This window comes from Oncorhynchus masou, chromosome 15, assembly GCF_036934945.1.
Source record: "Oncorhynchus masou masou isolate Uvic2021 chromosome 15, UVic_Omas_1.1, whole genome shotgun sequence".
NCBI classification, from domain to species: Eukaryota; Metazoa; Chordata; class Actinopteri; order Salmoniformes; family Salmonidae; genus Oncorhynchus; species Oncorhynchus masou.
This window is the reverse complement of record NC_088226.1, coordinates 3,302,777-3,328,908: the sequence shown is the minus strand read 5'-3', so window position 1 is coordinate 3,328,908 and position 26,132 is coordinate 3,302,777. Positions and strand designations below refer to the sequence as shown.

The window sequence follows — 26,132 nt, the reverse complement described above, 5'->3', positions numbered from 1 at the left end:
CCAGGAACAGGGTTGGAGAGCCCTGGTCTATGTGTATACTCACTTTTAAAAAGGACTCTACACATCGGTTGGCTCCTTGTCAAAATGTATGTATTTCATCTCAATAAAACAACGTAATATAGCTCAAAAACACAACTTCAGAAAAAGTTAAATCTCAATAAAAAAGACATTTCATATAAACAATTAAATTAATGCAAAACAGGTTTCCATACAAGCACACAACAGTGTAATGAACACTGTCCTCCCATTGGGTTGGCTTCATTAGGTGTGTGATAGGGTTTGTGTTTGTGTGTGCATATGCATGAGAGTGGGTGCTTGCATGTCCTCCCCTCATCACCTCCAATAACTCTACAGTACAAACTTTTGATATACAAAAAAAAAAGCCAGAGTAGAAACTAGGAAAACTACATCTCCCAGTCTGCCCCCATGATGAAACTGAAAATGCTGGTTGCTGGGGGATGTAGTCTTTTTGGGTCCAAACTCAAATAAGGTCCATGAGAATCTCGTCCTCCATGACGGAAGACACCTGGGGCATCCCGGGGGGCTGGGCTCCAGGGCCCCTCTGACCAGTAGCCATCATCATCTGACCTGAGAGAGAGAGAGGAGAGAGTTAACCTGGGACAGCAACATGTGCATTGATTACATCATCATAAACACAGTGGTAATAAACTACAGACTAACTACTGTTGAGTTACAGGTAGAGTCAGCGACGCACGAAGTAAACAGCATTATCGAGCAGACTTGAGCAAAAACCAAGAATGTGAAGTGCGAGTTTAAACTGTTCAGCTATCAGGTTGCAGTAAAGTGAAAGGCACCATGCACATACTCTGAGACAGCATCACTCTAATCTGTGACATCCTCAATTCATCCTGCTGCTGGGGTCAACGCCATATAGCCCAGTCTCAGTCTGATAACCACAGGCACGGATGGGAGAGATATGTTCAATCACCCTCCCTTTTGAATTTAGCAGTTTACACACAAAAGCTCAAATCATTAGGAAGCAATTGCTTCCTAATGACAGATTGCATTCTAAAGCCAATCCTTGCACTGATGTCTAGCTCCAAACTGTCTTTACAGTGTGTGATGTGAGTGAAAGGGTCCATGGCTGTAGCTAACCTGCCAGGGGCTGTCTCCACTGGGCCTGCATTTGGGGGCCCGCTCCTGGAGTAGGGTGGACCAGCTGCCCTCCCAGCCCCTGGTGAGGCATCATGCCCTGCATGTGACCAACACCACCCTGCTGAGAGACAGGAACACAACACCTAGGTTACCATCAATCATACAGTAGGTAGGACCTTCATTCTTATATCCTTTATCATTAACTAATAGAGACAAGTATTACATATGTATTACATGGTGATCGAGCCCTGGCTACAAGATGATGCACTATAACAACAAATGTATTTCATGAAATACGGTCAAGGCTGGTAGCGTTAACTGTTGTGTTCTTACTGGCTGCTGTTGGCTGAGGAGGAGACTGCGCAACTGCGGATTGGCTCCTGGGTTTGGAAGGCGGAGCATGGCACCCTGGGGCGGGGCCTGTCCACCCTGAGCGACCTGGTTGGGCGGAGCACCGGTGACAGGTGGCTGCTGATTAGGTGCGCCGGATGCTCTCATTGTCATCTGGATGAGAAGCAGAGTCAGAGGTTTAGAAGAAGGTTGGAGAGATAAGGACTAAGAAGAGTGAGACTTTAAATACAGTGCCTTCAAAAAGTATTCACACCCCTTCCCCTTTTCCATATTTTGTTGTGTTACAGCCGGAATTTAGATTGTGTCACTGATCTACACACAAAATTGAATTTTGTTTCTATACATTTTTTAGAAAATAAATAAATAAAGTCTTGAATTAATAAGTATTCAACCCCTTTTTTATGGCAAGCCTAAATAAGTTCAGGAGTAAAACTTGGCTTAACAAATCACATAATAAGTTGCATGCACTCACTGTGTGCAAAAATAGTGTTTAACATGATTTATGAATTACTAGACCATCTCTGTACCCCACACATACAGTACAACCATCTGTAAGGTCCATCAATCGAGGAGTGAATTTCAAGCACAGATTCAACCACAAAGACCATGGAGGTTGTTCAATGCCTCGGCACCGATTAGTAGATGTGTAAAAAAAAAATATATATAATAATAAAATAAATATTAAAAAGCAGACGCTGAATATCCATGGTGAAGTTATTTTTAATTTTATTTGACCTTTATTTAACTAGGCAAGAATGTAACAAATTCAACAACATCCTAGGAACAGTGGGTTAACTGCCTGTTCAGGGGCAGAACGACAGATTTGTACCTTGTCAGCTTGGGGATTGAACTTGCAACCTTTCGGTTACTAGTCCAACGCTCTAACCACTAGGCTACCCTGCCGCCCCAATTAAATAGGCTTTGGAAGGTGTATCAACACACCCCGTCACTACGAAGATACAGGCGTCCTTCCTAACTCAGTTGCCGGAGAGGAAGGAAACTGCTCAGGGATTTCACCATGAAGCCAACAGTGACTTTGAAACAGTTAAAAAGGGGAATGGTTGTGATAGGAGAACGGAAACCTGTACAGCAGGGATCATAAACTACATTCAGCCGCTGAACGATTTTTTCTTCAGCGGCCAGAACATAATAACAAATAATTTGTAGACTTCAAATTGACCGCAAGAAGCATGAACAGATATAATATTTGACTGAAATATTATAAATTTCAAACCTTGCTTACATTTATACACAATCACATATATCTCTCTATTATACATTGGAATACTTTGGAGATTTCAAAAATTAAAAACACTTGGAGCTGATTTGCTGGTGTTTTTTCAGTCTTATGTTTTGGAATATATTCTGTTGGACATGTTTGCAACAAGGCACTTAAAATGTGACAAAGAAAATGAACATTTAGTCCTGAAAACAAAGTGTTATGTTTGGGGAAAATGCAACACAACTGAGTACCATTCTTCATATTTTACAGCGTGATAGTGGCTGCATCATGTTATGTGTATGCCTGTCATCGGCAAGGACTGTGGAGTTTTTTTTTTGATAAAAATAAATTGAATACAGCTATAAGCACAGTCAAAATCATAAAGGAAAACGTGGTTGTCTTCTTTCTAACAGATACTGGGCGAGGAATTCACCTTTCAGCAGGACAATAACCTAAAACACAAGGCCACATCTACACTGGAGTTGCTTACCAAGACGACAATGAATGTTCCTGAGTGGCCTAGATACAGTTTTGACTTAAATTGGCTTGAAAATCTATGGCAAGACTTGAAAATGGCCATGTAGCAATGATCAACAATCAACTTGACAGAGTTTGAAGAATTTTAAGAAGAATGATGGGCAAATATAGTACAGTCCAAAAACTTACCCAGAAAGACTCAGCTGTAATCATTGCCAAAGGTGCTTCTATTAATCAGGGGTGTGAATACTTAGGTTAGAGATATTTCTGTAGTTCATTTTCAATAAATGTGCTAACATTTTTAAACACATTTTCACATTGTCATTATGGGGTATTTGTGTGTAGATGGGTGAGAAAAAAAGCATTTAATCCATTTTGAATTCAGGCTGTAACAACAATGTGAAATAAGTCAAAGGCTATGAATACTTTCTGAAGGCACAGTACATATGATTCATTGGAACGGTGTACCGGGTTCACTTTAAAAAGAGACAGGCCGAATGTAACAATGTAACTCGCTGAACCCAGAACATGCTGGGCTGGCTATATTGGTAGCAGTGAGCACCCATTGAGACAGTGTGAGAGAGTAGCCAACACATGCAGAGTGGAGAGGAGCTGCTCACGAACCAGGCAGGTGCCAAAACGAGCACAAGGAGAGTTTGTGCCTGGTAAAGTTCAGTGCATTTTTTAACATGTATTTTGGGTGAGAGTTTTTGTGTATATGTGTGTGAGTCTCACCAGGTTGGCCTGTCTCTGCTGTTCCTCCATCAGAGTGACCTGACTAACAGAGGGCATGCCCACCACCACAGACTGAACAGAGGAGAGAGAGAAGAGGAGGAAGAGAAGGTGCAGAAGGGGAGGAGATGAAAGTCATTGCGGGACATGCAGTTATTGCGGGACAAGAGAAACAGGAGATGCAGACAGGAGGAGTGTGTGAGGGGAGAGGGAGGAAATGAGGAGTGCACAAGCTGAGAAACCACAGGATTAATCACAGTACCTGCTGCTGCACGTTGCCATGGGAGACAGGGATGGGCCCCTGCGGCCGGTTGAGGAAGTTCTGATTGGGTTGAACCTGGCCAGGTGGCCCTGGCATCGGCCCTCCTGAACCTAACTGGAGAAGAGAACCAACAAGGTTACTTTTCTAATGTAAGGTTTACATGTGTAACCAACATCCCTATAACTGTGACACATACTTATAATGGTATTCCTGCCTATCCTAACCTGTCTAATCCTGGCACTGAATGAGACAACACCACCATCTACGACATGTGTCAAAATCAAGGCCACAAGACGATTCAATCCTGCCTGCAGTTTTTTTTAATCTATAATATTTTTCGGGGAAAACCAATCTCAATTGACATTGCAATGACTAAAACCAAATTGAAACTGTGTAGAAATTATAATTGACCTACATTTAGTCCCTTCACTCTGTCCAGTTTGCTAATAGTCAACAAAAGCTAGACAGTCAGGGAGCATCGAAAATTCCAAAAGTGATGGAGGAATATTTTTGCACATTTTGACGGCGAGGAAATATTACCCATTTGAAGTGCGGCCCTCCAGACCTCAGTGAAGACAGAATGTGGCCCGCGGGGTAAATTAGTTTGACACCCCTGATCTAGGATCTGCAGTCTCTCAGGATAAAAGCTGTCCGTCTCCTCTCCTCTATTTTCTCCTCTCTCTTCCCTGTGGACTTCCTATTTAACTCAGCAGCCTGCCTAAAAACACCCAGAGCACACATTAAAGGCCCAGTGCAGTTAAAATGTGATTTTACTGTTTTACACACTGAGGTTGGAATAGTACTATGAAAATTATGATAATGCTCTATTAGTGTCAGAGCTGTTTTAAAAGACCATCTGAAATATTGTTTTGGTGGGTTGGCGTTTTGGCCTACCTGGTGATATCACCAGGCGGTAAATTAGATAATAGACCAATAAGAGAGTTCCAAACCTCTCTGCCAATAACAGCTAGTTAAGTTTTCCGCTCTCCACATAGCTTAAGAAAATGCTCTTTGCTAAGAAGCTATTTTTTGACAATTCTAACTAGGGATGTGCATGTATTCAAATACTTGTGAGTATTAATTTTATCAACAAAAAACAATATAGGCCTACTTTAAAACTGAAAAAGCATTTTACAAATTAAATGTGACATTTCAAATAATTAATAAAACATTGTATAGTTTTTAATAAAACAAACTTTACAATGTAGTTATGACGTGCTCCCCAGAAAAGAAAAAGAGGTATCCTTCTTGTGTAGCTTGTTATTTATGTTGGCCAATCAAAGCTGCGAAGAGTATCAATGTGTAGAAAGTGGAGTGAGTTTACTATTACATGCAAGATGGAATAAAATAATGTAATTAAAAGTTAGCGAAATGAGAAGAGGTAGGCTACAACGAGCAACCAACAAGTAGGTTGTTGTTAACTATAATCGCCTCTCTCGCCCTCCCTCCGGTCCTATCTCACATACACCGCCCCCTCTGCAGCATAGTGCACCAGCCTCTCTCCTTCAGGCAGCAGTGCTCAGGTTAAAGTTTAAAAACCACATGCATTTAGAATATCCAGATATCTGACAAACATTCATGATACTATTCGAATAGTGAAATTATTTCTAACCCCATCCATAATTATAATTGAATACAATCACAGTAAGGTACTTGTTAATTGTTACCCAGAAATTATTTGATATTGATAGAAAAACAGCTGCATTGGACCTTTAACATCAAGTCATCTATATGGTTCAGGGAAAATATTCAATTTGGGTCTTTCACGGTTATAAAATCATATCTAATCACCAGTAACACTATTCCAGAGCCACGTCTAGAAAAAAATAACCCAAACAATGATCAAATAATTGAAATGTTAATTGTGTTGAGATTTCCAAAGCAATTCTCCATTAGCAATGCAGCTTTGAATATGTAATGGGACACAAGGTCTCCGTCTTCTCTAAATACACACGGTCTAACATGTTTTTCACTTAAATTTGCAGCATGAGTAGACAGGCGGCATCAACTATAATGGGAGCAGAAAGGCTGTGAGGATATAAAGACATGTAGACCACAGGCAGGTTGGATTTGTAACTGAGGCATTCCGTTTCTCTGTCACAAAATCTGCACGCTAAATGTTAACCTGAAGGAAAACAAGGTATCCTAACGGTTGTTAGAATTGTGTTGACTGTAATCGAGATCAAACCAGAAATGACAAGGGGCTGTGCTCTCAAACTGGAAAACATTTTCCGCAGGTAGCCTAGTGGTTAGAGCTTTGGACTAGTAACCAAAAGGTTGCAAGATCGAATCCCTAAGCTGACAAGGTGAAAATCTGTTGTTCTGCCCATGAACAAGGCAGTTAACCCACTGTTCCTAGGCCATCATTGAAAATAAGAATTTGTTCTTAACTGACTTGCCTAGTTAAAAAGGTACAAAAATAAATTGACCACCTCATTGGCCCAAGACTGCTCTTGGGAAGCCCTTCCACTGTGCTGGCTAGTATAGCTCCAGTTACTAGCGCGTATACTACCCCCTTTTCTCCAGGTTGAATCCCTTCATTCCCTCCTAACTCACCGAGCGGTGCTGCTGGACCTGTCTGTCTGACACACCTAGCAGTGTTTGTGGTTGTTGATGACCCGTGTCTGTATGACTCACCGAGCGGTGCTGCTGGACCTGTCTGTCTGACACACCTAGCAGTGTTTGTGGTTGTTGATGACCCGTGTCTGTATGACTCACCGAGCGGTGCTGCTGGACCTGTCTGTCTGACACACCTAGCAGTGTTTGTGGTTGTTGATGACCCGTGTCTGTATGACTCACCGAGCGGTGCTGCTGGACCTGTCTGTCTGACACACCTAGCAGTGTTTGTGGTTGGATGACCCGTGTCTGTATGACTCACCGAGCGGTGCTGCTGGACCTGTCTGTCTGACACACCTAGCAGTGTTTGTGGTTGCTGATGACCCGTGTCTGTATGACTCACCGAGCGGTGCTGCTGGACCTGTCTGTCTGACACACCTAGCAGTGTTTGTGGTTGCTGATGACCCGTGTCTGTATGACTCACCGAGCGGTGCTGCTGGACCTGTCTGTCTGACACACCTAGCAGTGTTTGTGGTTGTTGATGACCCGTGTCTGTATGACTCACCGAGCGGTGCTGCTGGACCTGTCTGTCTGACACACCTAGCAGTGTTTGTGGTTGTGATGACCCGTGTCTGTATGACTCACCGAGCGGTGCTGCTGGACCTGTCTGTCTGACACACCTAGCAGTGTTTGTGGTTGCTGATGACCCGTGTCTGTATGACTCACCGAGCGGTGCTGCTGGACCTGTCTGTCTGACACACCTAGCAGTGTTTGTGGTTGTTGATGACCCGTGTCTGTATGACTCACCGAGCGGTGCTGCTGGACCTGTCTGTCTGACACACCTAGCAGTGTTTGTGGTTGTTGATGACCCGTGTCTGTATGACTCACCGAGCGGTGCTGCTGGACCTGTCTGTCTGACACACCTAGCAGTGTTTGTGGTTGGTGATGACCCGTGTTGTTGATGACCCGTGTCTGTATGACTCACCAGCGGTGCTGCTGGACCTGTCTGTCTGACACACCTAGCAGTGTTTGTGGTTGTTGATGACCCGTGTCTGTATGACTCACCGAGCGGTGCTGCTGGACCTGTCTGTCTGACACACCTAGCAGTGTTTGTGGTTGTTGATGACCCGTGTCTGTATGACTCACCGAGCGGTGCTGCTGGACCTGTCTGTCTGACACACCTAGCAGTGTTTGTGGTTGTTGATGACCCGTGTCTGTATGACTCACCGAGCGGTGCTGCTGGACCTGTCTGTCTGACACACCTAGCAGTGTTTGTGGTTGTTGATGACCCGTGTCTGTATGACTCACCGAGCGGTGCTGCTGGACCTGTCTGTCTGACACACCTAGCAGTGTTTGTGGTTGCTGATGACCCGTGTCTGTATGACTCACCGAGCGGTGCTGCTGGACCTGTCTGTCTGACACACCTAGCAGTGTTTGTGGTTGCTGATGACCCGTGTCTGTATGACTCACCGAGCGGTGCTGCTGGACCTGTTTGTGGTTGGTGATGACCTGTCGAATGCCGTTGACGAAGCCACTCTGGTCGTTGGGGATGAGGCCCATGAAAATCCTCTTCTTGGAGGAGTAGAGCAGCATGAGCACCCGCACCTCACAGGGGGCGCTGTGGGGGAAGTGGACGCACCCCGCCTGCAGCCAGAGGGGGGACATAGGTCAGAACTGTCTGTCAGTCTGTCTCAGCCCTTGTCATGGTTCAAGTGACACAAAACCAGTCAACCTGACCTGAATTCAATCGGGTAAATCTCACAGGCTGCATGCAGTTTTTCTATGACGCCCGACAGCGTTGAAAATCTCTGTAGACGTTTACTAAATGATGAACATGGTGCCCCCTCTAGTGTTCTCAGAGTGTTACTGCAGCCTATTTATATCTGCCTAGTCCATCTCATGCACAATGGAGGGAACTGCTGATGTCTATTGTTGAGACTCCACTGTATTGAATATTGAGACGGAAAAGGATAGGGAAAAACGGCAGCAAAAATAGAGCATGTGAGGCAGAAGAGCTGGACTTACAAATCCAGTGGCCATGATACGATAAAGACCTTTTAGTGACTCCACATCTTTGTTGGTGAAGAGAAACTGAACCATTCTAGAGTTTCTGAAGAGGGGACCGAGTGTTGTCTGGGGAGGGAGAAAGACTTTATTTAGATGTCTGTATTCTCAATGTCATCGAGTAATTTCTGAACACACACACACACACACACACACACACGCAGAGAGGGTTCTCTCACCAGTAGCTGTTGTGGGATCAATTGCATGATGAGCTTCTGTGGCCACTGGTCGGCATTTCTGTCATGAAGAACAGGGAACAAACCAATCAGAACTCTCCATACATATAGCAATACACACAATGACCAATCAGTGCAGCTGACACTGGCATGATATCAAAGATAGTTTCAGTGAAACACTCACAGGTTCTCTCCTTGGTTGACTTGCACCTGGCAGGGCAGGGAGCGAGTGAGTTTGGTATTGGAATCCATAGACGAGGCTTTGGGCTTCTGAAGTGATGGATGGAGAGAGGGTGGGGGAGGTAGGGAGGGAGGAGAGGAATGTTTGGAGAAATGGAAGGAGAGGTTTGGAAGTTAGCATACAGAGTGACCAGGGGGCTTCGGTCCTACACCCAGGGGCACCGTTTGAATAAAAACCTCCATGTTAGAAATTACCCAACATGCAAAATAGTGCTGCCAGTGGAACATTGTGAAGAGGATGGATGGCGCCAATCCTACGGGAAAATAAGCAGCAGCGTTCATCTTCAGGGGTTCAATAGTGGATCAATCCCAGATTGGTCAGCTCTGCTGCAGTCCCTGTTGACCATTACTACTGCATTATGTTGGGATTAAAGACCAGATGTATGGGTTCTTTATATGTGTACTGTACAGCATTTGGGAGGACTCTCGTGGATTAGAGAGACTAAGCTATGATCCAGCAATATCCTGACCTGAACAAGGAAGATATACAAATCTAACCTGAATGCTGCATCTATTGATATGTGACTTCAGATGCACTTTAGTGACCTGTGGCAATACTATGTCTATTTTCTACGTGTTTGGGGATGTTGTGGTCTAACTGTGTGTTGGTTACAGTGTGTAGGCTTACTGCACATTGTTGTGTGATAGAGTTTCATGGTCAACAGGCATCACAGAAGAAGTAGTGCAAATCAGTCAATACTTAGTGATTATTGACCAAGTCAGGTTTTGAAATGGCTTGGAAACACAAACATCTTCAGGGTTGATTAGTATTTTAGATAATTAAAATCCATGTTCCCCTACAACAGGTTCAACCATGTCAAGTAACTCCATCACTTTGACCTGAGGTGAAATCCATCACAAAGGTATAGTATGATTATTCACGTCACAATCAATGACAGTTGATTCAATCAGTTCCAAGCATAGCTTTGTTGCAGACCTTATAACATGTCTTTACAAGGTCAGAGGATGACTTGAACACACAAATAGAAGTATAGACCTCTTCAGCAACATGTTTACACCAAGTTCTAGTTTCCCTCACCTCTTGCCACTCCAGTACCCCACTCCATGCTACAATCTTATTGGCAACGCCTTGCTGCTGCCCCCCAATCGGATTTGCCTGGGCTGCAGACACACCAGGCTATCAGAAGAAAATGAGAGAAAGAGAAAGTGTTAGATGGAGAGAAAGACAACTTGACTGAAGGCAGAGAAGTTGAATATTGATGTGGAGTATTGTGGGAAGATGATGCAATATATGGACAGAACTCACCATGCCAGGCTGTGAGGATGGGGGCGTCTGCTGATTGGCTGTGGGCTGCTGCTGCTGAGGGGGCACCGGCTGCTGCTGATTGGGCTGTGGTTGTCCTGGCGGCTGGACTTGTTGCTGCTGTGGGGGAGGGGCTTGTTGCTGAGGCAACATGGGTGTGGAAACTATGGTGACTGTGGATAGGCTGGGCTGACTGGAGGGAGCCAACTTCACTCCTGCTACAGATGGAAGAGTTGACTGACCGCTGAATGGGGGACCAGGATTGACCATGCCTGGGACTGGATGGGAGATGCCAAAAAAGACAAGGTAACAGACATAAGACCCCTCATATTCAACTCTGGACTTCGATGCCAGTTCTGTACTGTTCCCCCCCCCCCCATTCTAACCCTCTAATCAGGGACTGATTTTGACCTGGTGAATTTAATGATCAGGTAGAACAGAAAACCTGCAGGCTCCGGACCTCGTAGGGTAAGAGGTGAACACCCCTGTAATAGACTAACAATCAACCTGGGCTGATGATCAACCATACTGGTGACAGAGGATAGAAGAATACAGGCTATTGGTACTCACAGCGACTCTTCTGGTTGTTGGCTGCCTCTACAGCCATCTGTGCAGCTGCCTGGGCCGCGTTAAGGGAAGGTGGGGGCTGACAGGGCAGCAAGAGAGGGAGAGAGAACACTGTGTCAGCTAAGAGCCTGTCAATCCAATGTTGATGGGCTGGTAAAAGCTACCAAGTTAAAACATATCTTCAGTACCTGATATGGATGGGCCGTGCTTATTGGTGGAGGAGCCTGCGAGGCAGGACCAAGAGGAGGCTGACTGACAGGCAGGGATTGAGGGGGTAGAATTGGTTTGAGAGGGCCCGATCCTCCCCCTGATGACACTGGAGAAAGAAACATTTTAGAATTTGATGGGCCGATACTGACTTTAATCAATCTGTTCTCTGTCAAGTATTTCGAGTGCTGCTCCTCACCAGGAAGTGAGATACCCCTAACCAGGATCATGTGGAAGGGGTCTTGGCTGTAGTCTGGGTGGGGGTCGACCTGTCCCCCGACTGGTGATGCCCTGTCGAACAGCGCCCGTAACGCTGGCAGTTTCCGTGGCGACACCACAGAAAAATGAATCCCTCTCTGAGGAAGAGGCACAAGGTTATTATGGGGTATTCAGCAGCCATTAATAAGTAAAGAAGTCACATCATTCCCCAAAATGCCCCAGCGGGTAGTCTATACAGGCTATCTGATAGAGGTGCTATGTTACTTACATCTCTGATGATCTTGACCAGATTGTCTGCAGTGCAGCCCGTATAGCTGACACTCTCCACGGCAGGGAGCAGGTATGGCGGAGAGTTACACAGCAGCACACAGACTTTGTGTGTCTGACCTCTGATTAATAGAGACAAGAGACATATGCTAGTGTGTGTGTGTGTATCTACTAAACTCAGCAAAAAAAGAAACGTCCCTTTTTCAGGACCCTGTCTTTCAAAGATAATTCGTAAAAATCCAAATAACTTCACAGATCTTCATTGTAAAGGGTTTAAACACTGTTTCCCATGCTTGTTCAATGAACCATAAACAATTAATGAACATGCACCTGTGGAACGGTTGTTAAGACACTAACAGCTTACAGACGGTAGGCAATTAAGGTCACAGTTATGAAAACTTAGGACACTAAAGAGGCCTTTCTACTGACTCTGAAAAACACAAAAAAAAAAAAGATGACCAGAGTCTCTGCTCATCTGTGTGAATGTGCCTTAGGCATGCTGCAAGGAGGCATGAGGACTGCAGATGTGACCAGGGCAATAAATTGCAATGTCCGTACTGTGAGATGCCTAAGAGAGCGCTACAGGGAGACCGGACGGACAGCTGATCGTCACGGTGGCAGACCACGTGAAACAACACATGCACAGGATCGGTACATCCGATCACCACACCTGTGGGACAGATACAGGATGGCAATAACTGCCCGAGTTACACCAGGAACGCACAATCCCTCCATCAGTGCTCAGACTGTCCACAATAGGCAACAACTATGGGCACAAACCCACCGTCGCTGGACCAGACAGGACTGGCAAAAAGTGCTCTTCACTGATGAGTCGCGGTTTGTCTCACCACGGGTGATGGTCGGATTCACGCTTGTTGTCGAAGGAATGAGCGTTACACCGAGGCCTGTACTCTGGAGCGGTATCGATTTGGAGGGAGAGGGTCCGTCATGGTCTGGGGCGGTGTGTCACAGCATCATCGGACTGAGTTTGTTGTCATTGCAGGCAATCTCAACGCTGTGCGTTACATGGAAGACATCCTCCTCCCTCATGTGGTACCCTTCCTGCAGGCTCACCCTGACATGACCCTCCAGCATGAAAATGACACCAGCCACACCTCATTCTGTGCGTGATTTCCTGCAAGACAGGAATGTCAGTGTTCTGCCATGGCCAGCGAAGAGAGGACCTGGGATCAGAGGGTGAGGGCTAGGGTTATTCCCCCCAGAAATGTCAGGGAACCTGCAGGTGCCTTGGTGGAAGAGTGGGGTAACATCTCACAGCAAGAACTAGCAAAATTGGTGCAGTCCATGAGGAGATGCACTGCAGTACTTATGGCAGCTGGTGGCCACACCAGATACTCACTGTTACTTTTGATTTTGACCCCCCTTTGTTCAGGGACACGTTATTCCATTTCTGTTAGTCACGTCTGTGGAACTTGTTCTGTTTATGTCTCAGTGGGTGAATCTTGTGTAAATATTTGTATGAACATAACATGTTAAGTTCGCTAAAAATAAACGCAGTTGACAGTGAGAGGACTTTTTTTTGTTTTTTTGCTGAGTTTAGTAATAAAAAAAGAACTCACATTTGCTCCCTCATCTTTTTGAAGTCATCAAAGAGCTGCAAGGCCACAGACAAACCCTCTGCGATGAGACTACAGCTCTCTGCTCCTCCTCCCATGAACCTGACAGAGACAAAGTTACACATTGATCAAGGAAGATTAATACTAACGAATCTTAACATGTCCCTCTAAATGGCATGACAAAAACAAATCTTACTGGATGCTGTCAATCCACGAGACAAACTCAAAGGCTGAGCTGGTTGGTGCATGACACTGGACATAGGATTCAGGAGCACAGTCCACTGTGTTGAACACAACAAGACCATACTGTGTGCCTCCATACTGAGAGAAGAGGAGAAGAGAATTGGCATTGTTGTTCTCATACCTTCTTAAATAAAAAGACTAAATAAATAGTAATAACCGTAAGGAGAAAACAAAGTTGAATTAAGACTCACATCTCCTCCAAAGTCTGTCTCTGCTGGAGGGCCTCCATTGAAGTACCTGTGATGATGGGACAGGGACCAAGTCAGGACTCCACAGAGCAATATTGAACATACCCAAATGAAGCAAAAAGTATATTTGAAGTCCACTTACTCTATTGCAGGTAGTATGTAATGTTTTCTGAGGGATTCAAAATAGGGGCCGAGGTTTGCAGTTCCTTCGATGACGAACACTACGTCTGCCACTTGATTGGCGCCAGGTTTAATGGGCAGGTCCATGATCTAGATGGAGGAAAAAAAGTTGACTAGTTGAATCAGTTACTGGGCCATAATAAAAGTTGCTCTCCCTGTGATTACCGGTTGTGACAGGTATGCATAACATACTGTGATATGTTACCTAGGTTTACGTTATGATAGTTAACTATTTAACAAAACCTCACATGAACACTCGATCTTGATAAAACGAAATGCATGGAATAGTATATGGAAGGTTGTCCATCAGTCCAGAATCAGTTGTCCATATTGAAAAATAACCAAATCAGGTATAGTGCTTTAGGCAGAAGATTAGAACTAGACAGGCGTAAAATGCATAATTAGCTACACTCCTTTTACCGTTTTTAGCTGGACAACTATAAATAAACGTATACTGATGGAACACGGCTACTGATTATGCTCAGTCAAAGCATCCTAGTTACGTGTGTGTTCAATTCGTCTTGCAACGGAAACCGTTTAAGAACCAAACGGGAGCAAAAAAATAATAACGGGGAGGGTCCTAACTGAATTCGCCTAATATAAACTATTGTTCGTGGCAAAACGTTTTCCGTTTGGAGTAAAAGGTAGAATCGGCGTAATGAACACACCCCCAGTCAGCCAACGTTAGCTTAGCTCCCGCTAACTTTTGTACATCAATGACCAGCAACTCTTACATTCCCTATAAAGTTATACAGCTAACGGTAACGTGGTTAACATGTCAAACATTTTAATAGACTAATATAAAAGCTTTAGTAAGCGAAGTAAAAATTACATTAATCGTGGACATGTATACATTATACCATTAGCGAGGTGGCCACAAGCCAATGCTAGCCAAAGGATTTCCATCAGCAAATCATTAATTGCGTTCAGCTAGCTAGAGGGCTACTCACCTGGCGGTATTTAGCCGTCAGCCAAATAATTGTGTTTTAGACGAGACCAAATACTTAAATTGTACAGTTAATAAAACTAAACCATTGTCATTTTGACACACAAAGTAGGCCGTGCCGAAAACAAACCACCAGTCAAACGTTCTGTTATCGACATCTCAGGCCTGGTTGGGCTTGAAAATGGACCATAAGGGATGCTCAATCAACAACCGAGCAACTGATCAAGAACTGATTGACCTCTCTATGGCTGCTATAAGGAACTTAAGCGGTAACTGACAGTCAGTGACAGTCCTATATACTAAATTGATGACATTTACAGTGAAATTATAGAGACATATAATATATATGAGATATTATTTATTTGCCATATATGCCATACCGCCTTGTTACACCAGAGGTCAGCACAGTCTGCTAGTCTTAGAAAATGACGAGGCCTTGAAGGCAGTGAGCTGCATGAAGTGATACATCAGTGATTATAGCCCCCCTTGTCCATGTATCCAGTACATCAAGCATAAACCTATACGTCCTGTACGTTTACATAGGTTGTGAAATGGGCCTACAGGTTCTGCCTAACCTCCTTGCCAATGTAACCTTTTTATAACCAAGACATGTCTCGATCACCTCCTATCCTCTGTGCTGAAATAAGCACATAATTACATGGGCGGCCTTCAGCGAGCTAACCTGTTGTCAAATCAACACGAGCGAAACCTGTGAACGGAACGCAACGGGCGCTGTGTTTCTCTCGTCCTTCAATATAATCTATTCCCCTGTGGCACTGTGAGCCAGTCAGCACAGCCCAGCGAACAGCAAACCGCATCAGAGCTCATCAAACTCAATCCCACAGAAACAATGTTCTGAATCCATTTAAGCCAATTTAAAGCAGTGCAAGGCGTGGTAAAGAGGCAGCGGTTCTATTTAGGCCATGGGCAAACAGCAAGTGAGGGCCACATCATGGGCGCTGGCTCCCAGTGACCTTAGCAGGGTTTGTGCGGGGCCAGGAGTGTGCCCAAGGCTATCCTTGGGTCCCAAACTCATTAAACCCACACAGCCTTTCATTCTGACTTAAGCACAGTGGCCAAATTAATTCCGGTATAAGGGACCGTGTGTCCATTCCTTTCTAGGGGACTTTGATGTAATTTGTAGCTCTGAGGGAAGTGCAGTTTGTCACTGCTTTTGAAATTCAGTTGGCAGAACCGGCAGTTCTCCTGCAATTAGAAAAGCTTACAACTCCTGATGTGGTTGGAAAACAAATTTAGTCACTGTTGTATTTTGACTTCCTCTTGGTGATGAGAAATGACATATTGCTTTAGGGGACTGTTCTGTGGGGTTTGATCATTTTTCTCTATCAGGTGCTTTGATTGTCCTGTCTGGTTGTTCCAGGGGTGTGTAGTATAGACGATCCCTCTTTTGACCGGCTCCTCCAGCTGGGAGAGAGGGGACCATCTGGTTCTCAACAGGTAATCACCACCAACACACTGATACACCTGACATACAGACAGAACTGGGTTAAATAACTGACACTGATTTTGGAAAACAGTATTAGGTCAAAACATAAATAAACACACACACACACACAGACACACAGACACACAGACACACACACACAGCTATTCCCTCCGCAAGGCAATCAAACAAGCTAAGCGTCAGTATAGAGACAAAGTAGAATCTCAATTCAACGGCTCAGACACAAGAGGTATGTGGCAGGGTCTACAGTCAATCACGGATTACAAAAAGAAAACCAGCCCCGTCACGGACCAGGATGTCTTGCTCCTAGGCAGACTAAATAACTTTTTTGCCCGCTTTGAGGACAATACAGTTCCACTGACACGGCCCGCTACCAAAACATGCGGACTCTCCTTCACTGCAGCCGAGGTGAGTAAAACATTTAAACGTGTCAACCCTCGCAAGGCTGCAGGCCCAAACGGCATCCCCAGCCGCGCCCTCAGAGCATGCGCAGACCAGCTGGCTGGTGTGTTTACGGACATATTCAATCAATCCCTATCACAGTCTGTTGTTCCCACATGCTTCAAGAGGGCCACCATTGTTCCTGTTCCCAAGAAAGCTAAGGTAACTGAGCTAAACGACTACCGCCCCGTAGCACTCACTTCCGTCATCATGAAGTGCTTTGAGAGACTAGTCAAGGACCATATCACCTCCACCCTACCTGACACCCTAGACCCACTCCAATTTGTTTACCGCCCAAATAGGTCCACAGACGACGCAATCTCAACCACACTGCATACTGCCCTAACCCATCTGGACAAGAGGAATACCTATGTGAGAATGCTGTTCATCGACTACAGCTCGGCATTTAACTCCATAGTGCCCTCCAAGCTCGTCATCAAGCTCGAGACCCTGGGTCTCGACCCTGCCCTGTGCAACTGGGTACTGGACTTCCTGACGGGCCGCCCCCAGGTGGTGAGGGTAGGCAACAACATCTCCACCCCGCTGATCCTCAACACTGGGGCCCCACAAGGGTGCGTTCTGAGCCCTCTCCTGTACTCCCTGTTCACCCACGACTGTGTGGCCACGCATACCTCCAACTCAATCATCAAGTTTACGGACGACACAACAGTGGTAGGCTTGATTACCAACAACGACGAGACGGCCTACAGGGAGGAGGTAAGGGCCCTCGGAGTGTGGTGTCAGGAAAATAACCTCACACTCAACGTCAACAAACTAAGGAGATGATTGTGGACTTCAGGAAACAGCAGAGGGAACACCCCCCTATCCACATCGATGGAACAGTAGTGGAGAGGGTAGTAAGTTGTAAGTTCCTCGGCGTACACATCACAGACAAACTGAATTGGTCCACCCACACAGACAGCATCGTGAAGAAGGCGCAGCAGCACCTCTTCAACCTCAGGAGGCTGAAGAAATTCGGCTTGTCACCAAAAGCACTCACAAACTTCTACAGATGCACAATCGAGAGCATCCTGTCGGGCTGTATCACCGCCTGGTACGGCAACTGCTCCGCCCACAACCGTAAGGCTCTCCAGAGGGTAGTGAGGTCTGCACAACGCATCACCGGGGGCAAACTACCTGCCCTCCAGGACACCTACACCACACGATGTCACAGGAAGGCCATAAAGATCATCAAGGACAACAACCACCCGAGCCACTGCCTGTTCACCCCGCTATCATCCAGAAGGCGAGGTCAGTACAGGTGCATCAAAGCTGGGACCGAGAGACTGAAAAACAGCAACATCTCAAGGCCATCAGACTGTTAAACAGCCACCACTGCTGCTGCCAACACACTGACTCAATTCTAGCCATTTTTATAATGGGAATTGATGGGAAATGATGTAAAATATATCACTAGCCACTTTAAACAATGCTACCTAATATAATGTTTACATACCCTACATTATTCATCTCATATGTATACGTATATACTGTACTCTATATCCTCTACTGCATCTTTATGTAATACATGTATCACTAGCCACTTTAACTATGCCGCTTTGTTTACATACTCATCTCATATGTATAAACTGTACTCAATACCATCTACTGTATCTTGCCTATGCCGCTCTGTACCATCACTCATTCATATATCTTTATGTACATATTCTTTATCCCCTTACACTTGTGTCTATAAGGTAGTAGTTTTGAAATTGTTAGCTAGATTACTTGTTGGTTATTACTGCATTGTCGGAACTAGAAGCACAAGCATTTCGCTACACTCGCATTAACATCTGCTAACCATGTGTATGTGACAAATAAAATTTGATTTGATTTGACACACACACACACACATACACACACATATACACACACACGCACGCACACACACACACACACACACACACACACACACACACACACACACACACACACACACACACACACACACACACACACACACACACACACACACACACACACACACACACACACACACAGAGGTTATTTCTAATTCTGTGGTGACATTTATGGAGGCATAACATTAAGTTGAAAATGTGAAATTGTATAGGGAGTGGACTGAAAAGTGTAGCCATATTGCATATGATGAGTCTTACACCGCACAGTGAATATTTATATTTTTGTCACATCGATATGAGGTTTACATTCCCTTTATCTATATGGTGTCGTTGCTTTTTTTGCTAAATTCAAAAACACCAAAGGCTCACCCACAGCAATGACATGCATATTTAATGAGATAACAGAATACATTACCATTATATATAGTAATGAGTAATATATTAGCAATAATGCGTAGCTGACAGCTTCCTAATAAATCCCTCCAGTGTGATAGAAACAGTTCGATGTATTGTATTGCACACACCTCCCCCAGTCTCTCTCTCCCCCCTCTCTGCTTCTTTCAGCTCACTGAACTGAGTGAAATGTCTTTCCGACTAAATTATTTTTTTTGCACGGTGGGAACGTTGCCATGGAGACAGCAGTTCCCCCGGCCCCTTCACCCACCTCCAGCCCCACCCACCTCAGCAGTTCATGGTGTTGTAGCAGTGCTAACTGGTGCTTCTGCACTTCTGTGTGTATGTGTGTGTGTTGTTCTGAACTGTTCTCATGCTGCTCACACTGTCAAAGTGCTGCAGGTGCCCCGTTCGCCCCTAGTCAAGTGTGTCTATATACAGACCTGTTCTCCTCCGCCTCTCCCTCACACACAAACACACTCACTCTCACACACACACTCTTTCGATTCCATTCCTTGTCTTTTTAATTCATCTCCTCATCCAATCCTGCCTTCCCCTTTCTCTGTGTCATTCCCCCTCACTCTCTTAATCCTTCCTTACTATTCTCTCTTTGTCTCACACACACATGTGCATGCAAGCGCGCACACACACTTCCCCCTCGGTTGGTGTAGCAGAGTTTCAGTGTGCTGATAGTGGGCATGACTATAATGCTCAGTTCATAATGGTATAATCATGGCATGACTTCCCTGGCGTTTATATGACTACTAGAAAAGACTCACAAAGCAACAGTAGGTGGCAGACCAGAGAAAGACACACTCAAGGCAGGCAGCAGCACTCCACTTTGCATTGAGATAAAGTGAGGACACAATAAAGAATTCATGACAAAGTGACTAAATAATTACACACAACGATAATACACGGTAGGAAAGAGAGAGAGGAAGGTCCTATAGGTTCAAAGAAGATTCCATACAGTATGGATACAGATATATACAGTGGGGCAAAAAAGTATTTAGTCAGCCACCAATTGTGCATGTTCTCCCACTTAAAAAGATGAGAGGCCTGTAATTTTCATCATAGGTACACTTCAACTATGACAGACAAAATGAGGGGGGAAAATCCAGAAAATCACATTGTAGGATTTTTTTATGAATTTATTTGCAAATTATGGTGGAAAATATGTATTTGGTCACCTACAAACAAGAAACATTTCTGGCTCTCACAAACCTGTAACTTCTTCTTTAAGAGGCTTCTTGTCCTCCACTCGTTACCTGTATTAATGGTACCTGTTTGAACTTGTTATCAGTATAAAATACACCTGTTCACAACCTCAAACAGTCACACTCCAAACACCACTATGGCCAAGACCAAAGAGCTGTCAAAGGACACCAGAAACAAAATTGTAGACCTGCACCAGGCTGGGAAGACTGCATCTGCAATAGGTAAGCAGCTTGGTTTGAAGAAATCAACTGTGGGAGCAATTATTAGGAAATGGAAGACATACAAGACCACTGATAATCTCCCTCGATCTGGGGCCCCACGCAAGATCTCACCCCGTGGGGTCAAAATGATCACAAGAACGGTGAGCAAAAATCCCAGAACCACACGGGGGGACCTAGTGAATGACCTGCAGAGAGCTGGGACCAAAGTAACAAAGCCTACCATCAGTAACACACTACGCCGCCAGGGACTCAAATCCTGCAGTGCCAGACGTGTCCCCCTGCTTAAGCCAGTACATGTCCAGGCCCATCTGAAGTTTGCTAGAGAGTATTTGGATGATCCAGAAGAAGATTGGAAAAATGTCATATGGTCAGATGAAACCAAAATATAACTTTTTGGTAAAAACTCAACTCGTCGTGTTTGGAGGACAAAGAATGCTGAGTTGCATCCAAAGAACACCATACCTACTGTGAAGCATGAGGGTGGAAACATCATGCTTTGGGGCTATTTTTCTGCAAAGGGACCAGGACGACTGATCAGCAATGTTATTGAAGATGAAACGTGGCTGGGACTTTCAGCATGACAATGATCCCAAACACACCGCCCGGGCAACGAAGGAGTGGCTTCGTAAGAAGCATTTCAAGGTCCTGGAGTGGCCTAGCCAGTCTCCAGATCTCAACCCCATAGAAAATCTTTGGAGGGAGTTGAAAGTCCGTGTTGCCCAGCAACAGCCCCAAAACATCACTGCTCTAGAGGAGATCTGCATGGAGGAATGGGCCAAAATACCAGCAACAGTGTGTGAAAACCTTGTGAAGACTTACTGAAAATGTTTGACCTCTGTCATTGCCAACAAAGGGTATATAACAAAGTATTGAGATAAACTTTTGTTATTGACCAAATATTTTCCACCATAATTTAATAAATAACTTATTTTCCACCATAATTTGCAAATAAATTCATTAAAAATCCTACAATGTGTTTTTCTGGATTTTTTTTCCTAATTTTGTCTGTCATAGTTGAAGTGTACCTATGATGAAAATTACAGGCCTCTCTCATCTTTTTAAGTGGGAGAACTTGCACAATTGGTGGCTGACTAAATACTTTTTGCCCCACTATATATATAGGTCCAGTGTGTGTGTAGTCTACTGTATATGTACATAATACACAAGGCATGCACACACACACACAACTACACACACAGTGATTAATAAACAAACACACACAGAATGAGGCTGGATGATACATATCCTTTATTTCAATGATCATTGCTTCAGCCACACCATCTCCCACACATTCACCTACATCATCTTCCTCTTCACCCTCCTCCCCCTAGTTCTCCGGCTGAAACAAGCATCCTGACTGAATGTCTCACTTCTGTTCAAATGTCTATTTATCCGTTTAACCCATATAAAAAAGGAAACTTCTGAAGAAATTATATTTGTTTTAAAGAATCCAAAATTAAATCAGGAATAACTATTTAATGAAGACATACAGGATAAACAATGTTATTTATCATCATTGTTTTGATTACAGAGATAACGATTGCTAGGTCTCCATTTTCATCATTAGTAGTATTAATATCAAGTTCATTGTCAGGTTTTGCTTAAAGCATCACTTATTTAATTTTCATTGCATCAAGTTGACATCATTCATGTTAATATAAGCATGCACACGTTTCCCCATGTCCATTCAGAACTGCACTAACACTGAGAGAGACAGAGGAGAGAGGAGTCCTACACACAGAGAGAGCGGGCAAGATGGAGGGAGGTGGAGAGAGGGGGTGAATGGCTGTGTGGAGAGAGAGGGAAGTGGAGAAAAGGGAGTTTTCAGAAATAGAGTGGGAGAACAAGCAATCAAAGAGAGCGAGAGACAGGTATAGAACGAGATAAAAGGAGAGCGAGAGACAGGTATAGAAAGAGATAAAAGGAGAGCGAGAGACAGGTATAGAACGAGATAAAAGGAGAGCGAGAGACAGGTATAGAAAGAGAAAAGGAGAGCGAGAGACAGGTAAGGAACGAGATAAAAGGAGAGCGAGAGACAGGTATAGAACGAGATAAAAGGAAAAGAGAAAGGTATATTTAGAGAGAGAGAGAGAGAGAGAGAGAGAGAGAGAGAGAGAGAGAAAGGGAGAGAGAGAGAGATGTTTAGAAAGAGATAAAGGGGCAAGAGAAAGGTATATTTAGAGAGAGAGAGAGGAGAGAGGAGGTGGAGAGAGAGAGGGAGAGGCAGAGAAAGAGATAAAGGGGCAAGAGATAGGTATATTTAGAGAGAGAGAGGGAGAGAGAGAGAGAGAAAGGGGCAAGAGATAGGTATATTTAGAGAGAGAGAGGGAGAGAGAGAGAGAAAGAGAGAGAGGTTTAGAAAGAGATAAAAGGGCAAGAGAAAGGTATATTTAGAGAGAGAGGGAGAGAAAATGAGAGAGGTATAGAAAGAGATAAAGGGGCAAGAGAAAGGTATATTTAGAGAGAGAGAGAGAGAGAGAGGGAGAGGTGGAGAGAGAGAGAGAGAGAGGGGAGAGGCAGAGAAAGAGATAGTGGCAAGAGAAAGGTATATTTAGAGAGAGAGAGAGAGGGAGAGGTGGAGAGAGAGAGGAGAGGCAGAGAAAGAGATAAAGGGGCAAGAGAAAGGTATATTTAGAGAGAGAGAGAGAGAGAGAGAGAGAGAGAGAGAGAGACAGAGAAGGAGAGGTGGAGAGAGAGAGAGAAGGAGAGGTGGAGAGAGAGAGAGAAGGAGAGGTGGAGAGAGAGAGAGAGAGGGGGAGAGGCAGAGAAAGAGATAAAGGGGCAAGAGAAAGGTATATTTAGAGAGAGAGAGAGAGAGAGTGAGAGAGAGAGACAGAGAAGGAGAGGTGGAGAGAGAGAGAGAAGGAGAGGTGGAGAGAGAGAGAGAAGGAGAGGTGGAGAGAGAGAGAGAGGGGGAGAGGCAGAGAAAGAGATAGTGGCAAGAGAAAGGTATATTTAGAGAGAGAGAGAGAGAGAGAGAGAGGTGGAGAGAGAGAGAGAGAGTGGTGGATGGTAATACTGAGAGCACACTAGCAACCTCCAGTGCTGAGTGAGTGCTAACACCACAGTGTTATGGGGCAGAGAATCATGTGGACTGCGAGGGATAGAGACAGAGCCTGGAGATCGGCCAATGGATCAATACTATAGTATCTACTTATACAGGCAGATCAATGACCTCCCAGAACAACCTGAGCAGACATACAGTTCCAGATGGAAAACGTCTGGCTATGATATGGGGTATACGGCTTTAATCTGTGTACATACCAAGCATACCAGTAAGCATCCCTGCACTTCCTTGGCCTGAAGTTGGAATAGTAACTGGATCCCCCTGAATGCGTTTAAGGGGAGATGGCAGCCATAGCATTAGTAGTGCTAACTGTTAGTTGAGGTTATAGTAGCAGAAGTGGTGGTAGACATGGTTCTCTCATGGCAGTAGCCACATGGTGCTTAAAGAGGAAGTGCAGAGCGTAAACAGGCGGTCATCGTATTTCACTAAAGATAAAGGACATGGCTACCCCCTCTCTGTCTCCCCGTTTGGAGGGACTGCTAGGGGACATAAAAGAGTCATTACATAGCCCAAAAATTCTACCTCAAGTAATCAAAACGTATCTAACATCACGGTGCCAACTGGTTTCCCCTCAGACACACAGTACACATTTACTAAAAGAAGTACACAACCAACACAGTTACTTAGATCAGGCAGGGGGGGGGCACTTTTGAGTGACTGACAGCTGATCTGGGAAACAACACACACAATACACTCTAATCTCTGTGAGAGACCGACTGTTCTTCAGGGATCATAAGTATCCCACTCCCCACCAAGTGCAATGGGTCCTACAACAAATGGTTCCTCTAAGACACACAGGACAGAAGACACATTTTGTTCAAAGACAGGAGTTTCAGTCTGTGGATGCTAGGAATGGTGTGGGGCCGCGAGGACAGGTAGAAGATAGGGACGTCATGAGCACAGAAACGTGTCACACAGAAGGTCACAGTGACACACACAAACACCCAGGCATACACACACAGACGCACACGAATACAAAACACACACACACAAACACAGAAATACACACAAATCAAAGCAACACAAATGCGTGTGTCCTTCTAACGTTGTCGTCCAGTCGGAGACATGATGGACTGCAGACAATTCTTCTCTTTTCAAATTAAATAATGTCTTTCCGAAAAACAAAATCTTGGAATGATAGAAACATTTGATATAATGGTGAAATCCTTCCCTGTAGGATACATTTCCAGTAAGTGCACTCCAAGCCGAGCAGGTCCGTCCTCATCCCAGTTCCCCTGTAGAGTCCTCTGGGGTAAAGTCTGCCAGTATGTCCAAACAGGGGAACACTATTCCTGTAACATCCCAAGGCGCTCAAATATTTCAGGTCTTCAAGTACTCACAGTCACATCCTTAGTGGATCGTAAAAAAATGGTATGGATAAATTCCTTTCTGGATGATTATATTACACAAACCCCCAAAACCAAACAAATAGAAAAATAAAAGCAAATTCACATTAATGAGCACCATGAAGAAGGTGACAAAATAATGAGGTGAAGGGACACATTTCAAGGTTACATGCTTCAGCAGATGGGTTCATCCACATTTCTCCCTCCCCTGACATCAATAATAACGACCGGCAAAGGTTCCTTCCTCCAGCTAAAAGAAGCCAGAAAAGCCCAGATACAGAGGGTAGGCCCAAACCACTAGAGTCCTGCTGTTTGTCCTGCTGGAAACACTACATGGATGTTTCCTAACTCCTACACTTGTATACGAATGGCCTAAAGTAAAGCATTGGCACGGTTTGTCTTTTGAAGTCCATACAGAGCAGAAACCTTAGGCCCAGGTTTGATTGGAGGGAGAAATGTGCATCATCACACTCCTCCTGGATGAATTACTGGCACTAACCTGAAGCACTGTGTGTGTGTGTGTGTGTGTGTGTGTGTGTGTGTGTGTGTGTGTGTGTGTGTGTGTGTGTGTGTGTGTGTGTGTGTGTGTGTGTGCGTGTGTCAGTGTTCAAGTGTTGCTTGTATAGAGTGTAGATTCTGTATTCCTGTGCTTCGTTGCGACAGAACAGGAGTTGGAATATTCAGCAGTAGCAGTAGAACAGCAGTAGCAGTCGATGTGTCTCCTTATCTCTCTTTGTTTGATGGAGAGAATTATTCACAGATGAGCAGAAATAAAGGAAAGTCTGGAACTGGAAAGATGATAATAACCTGGGGAGAAGAGGAAAAAGAGAGAGATAAAGCAGGAGAGACAGTGCGGATGAGAAGATACATAAACAGAGAACAGAGCCTTAGAGTACAGTAAGTCAGGGGGTGGGGTACATAACATCTAGATGGTACAGATACTCTTGCCTCACAGCTCGTTAATCTAACAGCCTCTGAGTCTCAGCTGGATCATATTCACCAAGGTTATAATCACAAAGCTGTGGTTATATAGGTCCCTCCACAGAAAGCTATGTAATATTGAAAAATTGTGTGTCAGGGTTGGGGTCCACTTCAATAAAGGCAATGCAGGAAATCAATTCAATCTAATTCATGAAGCAGAAATTGCCCGTCCTTTGTAATGACGATGTTTTCTAAATCATACAACTAATTTATCTGAATTTAAATGGAAAGGACTCCAACACTGGTCCTGGCACTACATGTGAGAGCATTGAACCAAGAGTTCTACT

At 44.6% G+C, this 26,132-nt stretch overlaps 2 protein-coding genes across 5 annotated transcripts in view; both read right to left on the bottom strand.

Moving 5' to 3' along the window:
* Positions 1-73: 73 nt before the first annotated feature.
* Positions 74-15,028, bottom strand: LOC135555346 (mediator of RNA polymerase II transcription subunit 25-like). Of its 4 annotated transcripts, none has more exons than XM_064987691.1 (20): positions 14,859-15,028; positions 13,871-13,998; positions 13,732-13,777; positions 13,494-13,618; positions 13,301-13,399; positions 11,722-11,842; positions 11,434-11,590; positions 11,216-11,343; positions 11,031-11,106; positions 10,464-10,738; positions 10,236-10,334; positions 9,141-9,226; positions 8,960-9,017; positions 8,742-8,849; positions 8,187-8,360; positions 4,161-4,274; positions 3,902-3,973; positions 1,450-1,620; positions 1,117-1,237; positions 74-588 (listed from the first exon to the last, which is right to left on the bottom strand). In XM_064987691.1, the coding sequence occupies exons 2-20, from the start codon at positions 13,993-13,995 to the stop codon at positions 482-484; spliced, it is 2,262 nt and encodes a 753-aa protein (XP_064843763.1). In that variant the 5' UTR covers positions 13,996-13,998; positions 14,859-15,028; the 3' UTR covers positions 74-481. The 4 variants fall into 4 exon arrangements, with proteins under 4 accessions (XP_064843763.1, XP_064843764.1, XP_064843765.1 ...); XM_064987692.1 differs by having other exon boundaries at positions 9,141-9,223; XM_064987693.1 differs by having other exon boundaries at positions 11,031-11,079.
* A 7,628-nt stretch (positions 15,029-22,656) lies between these two features.
* Positions 22,657-26,132, bottom strand: part of LOC135555345 (synaptotagmin-C-like) — a 64,579-nt gene continuing 61,103 nt past the window's right edge. Inside the window, exon 13 of the mRNA XM_064987690.1 lies at positions 22,657-25,671. The gene's annotated coding sequence lies outside the window, so the exon portion shown is untranslated. The remainder of the gene's footprint in view (positions 25,672-26,132) is intronic.

What these genes read in the sequence shown, in the direction of transcription:
- LOC135555346 (XM_064987691.1), bottom strand. Translation starts at nt 13,995, where the DNA reads ATGGACCTGCCCATTAAACCTGGCGCCAATCAAGTGGCAGACGTAGTG. An exon ending in TCGTGGATTGACAGCATCCA is followed by an intron (nt 13,400 to 13,493) that starts GTAAGATTTGTT and finishes TGTCTCTGTCAG; the next exon opens with GTTCATGGGAGGAGGAGCAG. An exon ending in AGGTCCAGCAGCACCGCTCG is followed by an intron (nt 4,275 to 8,186) that starts GTGAGTCATACA and finishes TCTCTTCTCCAG; the next exon opens with TTAGGTTCAGGAGGGCCGAT.